The 7,878-nt window shown below is 30.4% G+C and overlaps 1 protein-coding gene across 3 annotated transcripts; it reads right to left on the bottom strand.

Annotated features, from left to right (window-relative positions):
* Positions 1-5,537: 5,537 nt before the first annotated feature.
* On the bottom strand, positions 5,538-7,878 carry LOC100245965 (E3 ubiquitin-protein ligase AIRP2). 3 transcript variants are annotated; one of them, XM_002272481.5, is made up of 5 exons: positions 7,563-7,878; positions 6,870-7,041; positions 6,654-6,720; positions 6,306-6,540; positions 5,538-6,201 (listed from the first exon to the last, which is right to left on the bottom strand). In XM_002272481.5, exons 1-5 carry the CDS (start codon positions 7,646-7,648, stop codon positions 5,994-5,996), a joined length of 768 nt encoding a protein of 255 aa, XP_002272517.2. In that variant the 5' UTR covers positions 7,649-7,878; the 3' UTR covers positions 5,538-5,993. The 3 variants fall into 3 exon arrangements, with proteins under 3 accessions (XP_002272517.2, XP_019077281.1, XP_019077283.1); XM_019221736.2 differs by lacking the exon at positions 7,563-7,878 and adding an exon at positions 7,358-7,530; XM_019221738.2 differs by lacking the exon at positions 7,563-7,878 and adding an exon at positions 7,135-7,326.

Here is a 7,878-nt window from a genome sequence, read left to right as displayed (position 1 = left end):
TCTATTTATTATTATCATTATTTTTTGTTTACTAAAAAAAATTAAAAATATATATAAATATAATTACTAAAAAATAAATAAATAAATAAAAAATAAACAGGCACACAGGCACGAGGGAATTGAAGAGAGGTAGAATCCAGAGCAAAAGCAGAGGAACCTTGAGTGGGTGAAACTGTGGGAGAATGTTTGAATGGACGATTCCCCATTTGCTTTATCAAAGAGGTTTGTGGGTGGACTCTCCCCGTACTTCTAATATACTATGTAAAATTTACTAAGGTTGTTTTTATTTTTAAGTGGTGAACTTTTATAATTCACTTTTTAAAAAAAACATTTTCTTACCAAACTCTTTGTAATAAAATTATTTTTTAGGACATATTTGGAATATTAAAATAATAAATGGGAATGAAAAATCACTATCATTTTCATTTATTTTTACAACTAAATTACTTATTAGAAATGAGATAATGAGTCAAAGATTTAGGACCTATTTGAAAACTATTTTTTATAACGGGTTTCTGTTTTAAAATAGAAAACACAGAATTGACAATCAGAAATTGTTTTTTATTTTTTGTTCTTAAAAAATAAAAAATATTTTTTAGTTGTTTTTTATTATTTTCACTTATTTTTTAAGAGTTGTTTCAAGAAATAATTATACAAATATATAGAATAATTAAAAATAAAATACTATATATAAAAATTATTTAAAAAAAATTAAAACATGTTAAAAATATTTTAGGTTTTTTAACAAACTTTTTATTTTACAAAAATTAGATAACAATTCTCAAAAAATATTTTTCAGAATTATTTTCGAAAACAGTTATCAAACAAACTCTTATTATCGAGAAAATTAAAATATATTTTTATCAAATTTTGATTTTTGTCCTTGATGATACGATATCGTGATTTACTTTCATTTTTAATTCTTTCAAGTATAAAAGAGAAGAATACGGATAATCTAATCATTTTGGTAGAGGGGTTGATGAAAATAATTCCCAAATCATGCCATGGATGTAGTGAATGCAACTTGCTCCAATGGACCTAGGCTTGACTTGAACCCTAGTTTTGAATAATCATTTACCTAAAAAGTGTGCTTTGAAAAAAACCCTAAAATAGTGGAAGTGGGGGTATGGAAGAAAGAGGAGAAAAAAAAAATTCATCCCCTTTGTTAGATGCCCAATCATTCATATACTTGATTTCTTTATGTAATTTAAAGCATCTTTTGTACTTTGGAGACTAAGCTTGGGTTCAATATTTTAATGTAATGTTCCACACAATGTGACCCCCCATGCCTAGCCTTATGGCTCAAAGGCTCAACACAAAGCATTTTCCTTTTCAGCAGAGGGGCTGGACCCATGCACCTGCAAAAGGCTTCTCCCCAACCATCCAATCCTAGGCCAACAACACAACACATTCCCATCGATACCAAATTAGGGTACTGATAATGTGAGTTATCTCCATGCTATTTGAACGTATTTTTTACTCTTTAATCTTGTCGCTTGATTAACAATAAATTAGTTGGAAGGGAATTTCTAATAAAGCCTAGTTTCAAATATCTTGATTTCTACCTTAAATCATCAATCAAATCCCTAATATTAGTAGTATAGAAATTACATTAATTTTAATGTGCATTTTTAGTACTCTAATATAACTAATATGAGCATCTGAACATTGGATACGCACGTTAATAATGTAACCATACATGTAAAAAAGATAATAATATTAAGATTTTAGCAAAAATAAGTCATGATCACACAATCATATATTGAATTTCATTAGTGGATCTTATAAGATCTCAGACACATACCCTAACTTTATAGTGCATTCATCCAAACGCCCACGATATTCAAATGCAAGGGCAATTAATGGATGTAGTCAACCTTCAATCTGTCAATCTCCCTTCCAAGGACATCCTTAAGGTTTGAATCCATGACATCGGCTCTGATACTACTTGTAGAACCTCATATGCTACCAACTCTCCTAAAAGCATTTAAGAGTATTGATAATATTTGAGGTCTTATAGATTCAACCCATTTTCTTTTATCATTAGATTAACATAAGCGTATGATTTTTATTTTTTTATTTTTTTTATAGAAAAAAAATAGATATGTTTTAATATTAGGGTTATTGAATTAATTAAAGATATCCATGGTGGTTATTTTATGAGAGAGTGGGGTAGGGAAAGAAGTTTAAAAGAAAGTGAATGGCTGTAAAAGGAAATGCCCACTAATTTGTGCTTTGAAGGTGAAGAGAATTATTTTAGGTAAAGGAAGGAGAAGCATGATTTGTGACTAAACAAACTCCATGGGAACTTCTCTTAAGTGGAGTATTGCTTTTCATTAATTTAATTTAAAGCTAAAGAATTTATCTTACTTTTGATGCTTCAGGTGTTCTTCCCTCTTTACTCCTTGTTTTATTCTTTTTAATCTTCCATTTATTTGCTCACTCATTTCTCAATTATGAATTGGGTTATGTGTTTTTGGGAATATTCTAAAGCTTCAGTTTGGCATTACTTAAAGACCATGTTTGGTGGTGGATTTTTTAATTTCATTTTTTAATAAATTTTTTAGGACAAGAATGAAACTAGGCATTTAATTATTAGGAAAATTCTAAGTTACCTATTGGTACCATATCGTACCATATCGAACTTTTGATCTGTGTAGATAAACTTAAACGTTTAAATTAAGTTTTTAAAAGAAATGACTTAGAACCTATTTGAGAGTGATTTTAAAATGAATTAAAAGCCTTTTTTAATGTTTCTCATTTACGTGATTTAGATATTTGATAAATTTTCAAAAATACTAAGCAAATGTCTATAAAAAAATTTCCAATGGAAACGTGTGTTATAGATAAAAATGTTTTAATTAGAATCACTCTTAAACGGACTCTTTTGTACAAATAAATATGATCAAAATATAAAGAAATAACATTTAAATACAAAAAGAGTGAGATCGATATTAAAATACAAAGAAATAAGATATTTGTTATCATATTACCAATTTTTGGTATATGCCAATTTTTTCTGTGATATTAAACAATGACTTATCAATACCATAAAAAACCTTAAATTTTATCAATTATGCAAATATCTTAGCTTAATAGAGTTTAGAAATATAGTTGAAGAGGTTTTAATTTTACCACATGATTACGTATTTGATATTTAAGAATAGGAATGAAAATACCACAAAAAAGAGACGAATCGAAATCATAATAATACGAGTGAGATTTAGGCTTTGTTTAAAAACTATTTTAAAAACAGTTTTGAAAACAATTTTTAAGAATAGTTTTCAAAAATTATTTTCTAATTTTTTGTATAACAAAAGTTTATTTGGAACCTAAAATGTTTTTAACTTATTTTTAATATTTTTAAATATGTTTTAAAAATAATTTATATATCTAATATTTTATTTTTAATCATTTTACATATTTGCATAATTATTTTTTAAACAACTCTCATAAAACAAGTAAAAACAACTAAAAAATGTTTTTTAAAAACATCATGCTTTCTATTCTTAAAAACAAAAACCATAAAACAATTTTTAGTTACCAAATATGTTTTCTTCTCTTTTTGTTCTAGAGAATAAAAAATTATTCTCGAAAACGATTTCCAAATGGACCTTTAATTTCCATAACAATGAATTTTTTACTCTAATGAATAAGAATAAAATTGATGTCACATTCTCATTCCCTATTCCGATATTCCAAACAAGGTTTTAAGAATCTCCATCCTACACATTTATCCATTCCCATTTTATATTCCAATATTCCAAATAGGACTTCAAGAATCTCCATCATATCAAAATATAATAGGAACAAATTTGAAAGGTAAGAATCTTCATCCTATCAAAAATATAATTGGAACACATCTGACAGGTAACTTGCACTTAGATATAAATATTTGTCAAATAATTATTATAAATTCAATGATATTAGATATATTCAATGACTAGGATTAAGATTTATCTTCATTGGATCCAAAACATTTTTTTCATACAACAAAAAATCCACCCCAAGAGGTGGCCACTCTGACTCAAATTCAAGACCTCTCCTCATTGCCCACATGTGGGAGTCAAGACCCCATAAAAATAATATTTCAAGTTTAGAAACCCTAAACATTTGGATAACATTTTTAACAGAAAGATGGTTCAAACCCTAAAAAAAAAGGGAGAGGCCCCATTGACCCTGGAGGTTTCTTAAAAGATGGGGATACCCAAAAGAAGTAAACAATGATGATTGAGGATTAACTTATGAGCATTTGCTTGCTGCAAGGGGGATTGTGTTCTTAATCCATTACATTAAGGTACAAAGCCTAGATTCTCATACTCACCTAATCAAACAAAATCCTTATAAGCTAATGAAGATTGGTACATCAAAAATCAAGTCACCTGGGGTTGCCTTCTAGTTGGTGCAAGAAATCTTCATGAGGAAGAAAATTGGATTCATACTCAAACACAATCTTACCCTACTAAGAAATCTTATACAATTGACTTCATCTCTATAAATATATAGTATATTTAATAAGAAATTTTATACAATTGACTTCATCTATATATATATATATATAGTATAATTAATGAGATATATTATATTATATTTATATGTAGTTTGTAAAATAAATAAAAATTTAAAAAGAAATGTTTATTTTTTTTAATGTTTAATATTTGATTAAAATAAAAATTATATTGTGTTCAAATATTTTCTATTAAAATATATATATATATATGAATTGGTTAGTGTTATATAGAAAAAAATTCAATAATTTAAAATTTAGTAAATAATTAATTAATTAATAATATTCATGATTAAAATATTAGAATTTGTAAATAAAAATTTTATATTATATTATTCAACATATAAAAATAATTTTTATATGTTAAATAAAACATATTTTAGTATTATTATACTAATATATTGTATGAATATTTTTTTAATTCATTTTTTAACCACAAGTTTAATTTTTTAATCAAAATTTTCTATTTTACAAAACAAGTAATATAAAAAAATAAAAAATAAAAGATTGATAATAAAAAAATAAATTTATAACACATGGGATATGTATATCCTATATCTTACACCACTTATCTTATCTATTTTTAGTTGAACATAGAAAAGGATAGTGACAAATCAACTTATCTTATCTTGTTATTCTCTTTCTTATCTTATTTCATATTATATTCAACTAACTAAACATAACTTAAAAGCCTCTAAGAACCACCATTATGGTGATATGATATTCAATATCATATCTTATAGGCTTATTCTAAGAGTCATCACTTAGGTAACCCATCTCATAGGCTTGTCCTAAGAGTCATCATTTGGGTAACCCATCTCTGGACTTAAAAACGACTTTATTGCATCCACCGAACATGATGCTCTCATGACTCAAACCCATGACCCTTGAGTCTTATACCACTTGTTGGATGGGACCTTAACCATTTCATCCAAAAACCAATTGGTGTTGACCTCATAGGCTTGTTCTAAGAGTCATCATTTGGGTGACTAATTCCTGAGCTTAAGAGTAACATTATTACATCCCAACAAAATCCAAAAGAAAGTTTCGAATAACATATACATTTGATCTATGATTATCATACACAATACAATAACAAGAAAGTCACATACCAATTTAGCAAATATGGTAGCTTGCCATTTCTATTTCCATTCCAACACTCAGGTTCCAAAAAGCTGAGTTGAATGTCAAGCATACCTTTTCTTTATTTTACATTAGTTATATCATCATACTTGCAGGTTGCCATGGCTGCTGATTGATGAATTTCATGAATCTTCAAGGCCATCTGCTTGATCATCATCAACAAGTTCCAAGTTCATCAGGAAAAGGGTATCCAGGTAGTTTCAGTTAATTATATACAGCTGCACTGGAAGAGTATTCTGATCTTCCATATGGCAGATGAGATCAAACTTCTCCACACCAGACTCTATGTACAATGGGTGGTCGGCATTCTTTATACTTTACTACTTCATTCTTCTACACCGATTCAGATCATGTAATCATATAAAAGCGAATGAGTATCATGCATTAGGGGAGGAAGGTTGTCGATATAAAGGTAGAAACGCCTCAAATCCTCCTTCGCAAGAGTAACTGTATCGACTACATCAATGTTGCCAGTGAGAACCCATAAGTCTCTAGAGCTAACTCTCTTTAGGCTGCCTCGACAAAAAGGGCAGGACTGAGAACGCACATTCCTGTGATTCAATTCAACGTTGAGTACATTTAACATAAACAGTTTTGTTCATAATGTAAAATGTCATGGAATGGAGAAAACCGAAAGCAATTCATGGATGCCTACCAGTCATGAAAACAGCAGATGCACATAGAGTGGCCACAGTTAGGTAACACCATCTTGGTGCAAGTTTCCATGCAGATCCCACATTCATCATCCCTATCGATCTCTTTATCAGAAACCTTCCTCCTGTCTTCCACTCTCTTTCTGCTCAAAACTTCTGTGCATCGACTTCTCTTATTGGTATCTTCCAATTCGATAAACTGGCCTCCGAGTTGCCTGAGTGAAGGATATATCACAGCTGCAAAATGTTCCCAACTGAAGTTAGTACAGAATGTATGCATTTATCTAAAACTATGACAACCATTAAAGCTGGATGATCATTGAGGGTGAACCCAGGAGAAAAGAACACACCATAGAATTCCCTCAGGGTGGCTTTCCTTTCTTGTGAGGACATCGTTGGCATTCCATCAACATAGACCTGTACAATTAGGGAGCTTGATTTGGGATTTTCCATTGAAGTAGAGAGAGTAGTGAAGAGAGATGAGGACAAAGTTACAGAAACAGAAGCAGCCCATGTGACTAATCCTACTAATTTCAAACAGTTTGCTAAAACAAATGACAGCCCACCTTATACACAAGTATGTGGAGAAGGCCTAAATAACTTGGGAGGGTATCCATGCATTTATAATCCAGCCATTCTATAAGAAACAGGAAGAAAGGAGCAAAGGGGCTGTAGGACAATCTCATCTGGACACGGTCCCCAGACTCCCCACCATAATCTCTTGGAAGAGCAGCTGCCCTGCAAACCCCAATCAAAAAGCAAATTGGTAAAATCTTCTGGCCTGACCAAACAAGTACATAAAAAGAATTTCATCTAGGTGAAGACCAAGACCATTAAATTACAGAACCAGTTCTACATATAGGGCCAAATTATCAAACTACAAAGCACCAAAGGAATTGAGAAACAAAATCCTAAAATGTAGGTGGTGAAGTCCAAATGGGTTTTCTGTTTTTGGATTTTCAGAGGGATGGAATTTCAGGAGGAGTTGAAATTGGGAACATAAGGTCGCATTTCCTCAATCCCAAATTGATATGTGAAAAAACAACTTCTTTACCTTCTTTATGACAAACACCCACCTAACCACCACATTGAATTGAACCAACTATCCAACAAGAACCTCAGAAAAAGGGGGGAAAAAAGAAAGAAAACCAGGAAGGAAGAGAATTGACCAGTTCTTCAACGATGGATTCATCAACACAAAACCAAAAATAAAAAATAAATTCAAAAACAGGAAAGAAAGAGAAATTGCAAGAACTCACAGGTTATTGGCATGTTGTATATCAGCTTCAAGAGTTTTCACAGATTCCCTGAAAGAAGACATATGTGGGTGTTGCTTTTGCCACATTTTTCAACCCTTTTGTTGGGGGTTCTGAGGAGAAAGACAAAAGTTAGAGCAAAGGATGATGAAAAAGTGTGGGCTTTTTTGGTGGGGTTTACTTTAGTGGAGGAAGAAATTTGGAGGAGAAGCCAGGACTTGGAGGAGTTGAGAGAGGGGCATAAGGGAGAGTTTTAAAAGGAAAGGGTGAGAGAGAGACGGGGGTTGCTTGGTATTGAAACATTTGGCACCTCCAAGAA

This window comes from Vitis vinifera, chromosome 1 (genome assembly GCF_030704535.1).
Source record: "Vitis vinifera cultivar Pinot Noir 40024 chromosome 1, ASM3070453v1".
Classification (NCBI taxonomy): domain Eukaryota; kingdom Viridiplantae; phylum Streptophyta; class Magnoliopsida; order Vitales; family Vitaceae; genus Vitis; species Vitis vinifera.
The sequence above is the reverse complement of the archived record's forward strand: the minus strand, read 5'-3'. Positions and strand labels throughout refer to the sequence as shown.

Coding starts and splice junctions, on each gene's coding strand:
- LOC100245965 (XM_002272481.5), bottom strand. CDS start 7,648: ATGTGGCAAAAGCAACACCCACATATGTCTTCTTTCAGGGAATCTGTG. Junction 6,721..6,869: donor TCCACATACTTGTGTATAAG/GTGGGCTGTCAT, acceptor CTAATTGTACAG/GTCTATGTTGATGGAATGCC. Junction 6,541..6,653: donor CACCCTGAGGGAATTCTATG/GTGTGTTCTTTT, acceptor AACATTTTGCAG/CTGTGATATATCCTTCACTC.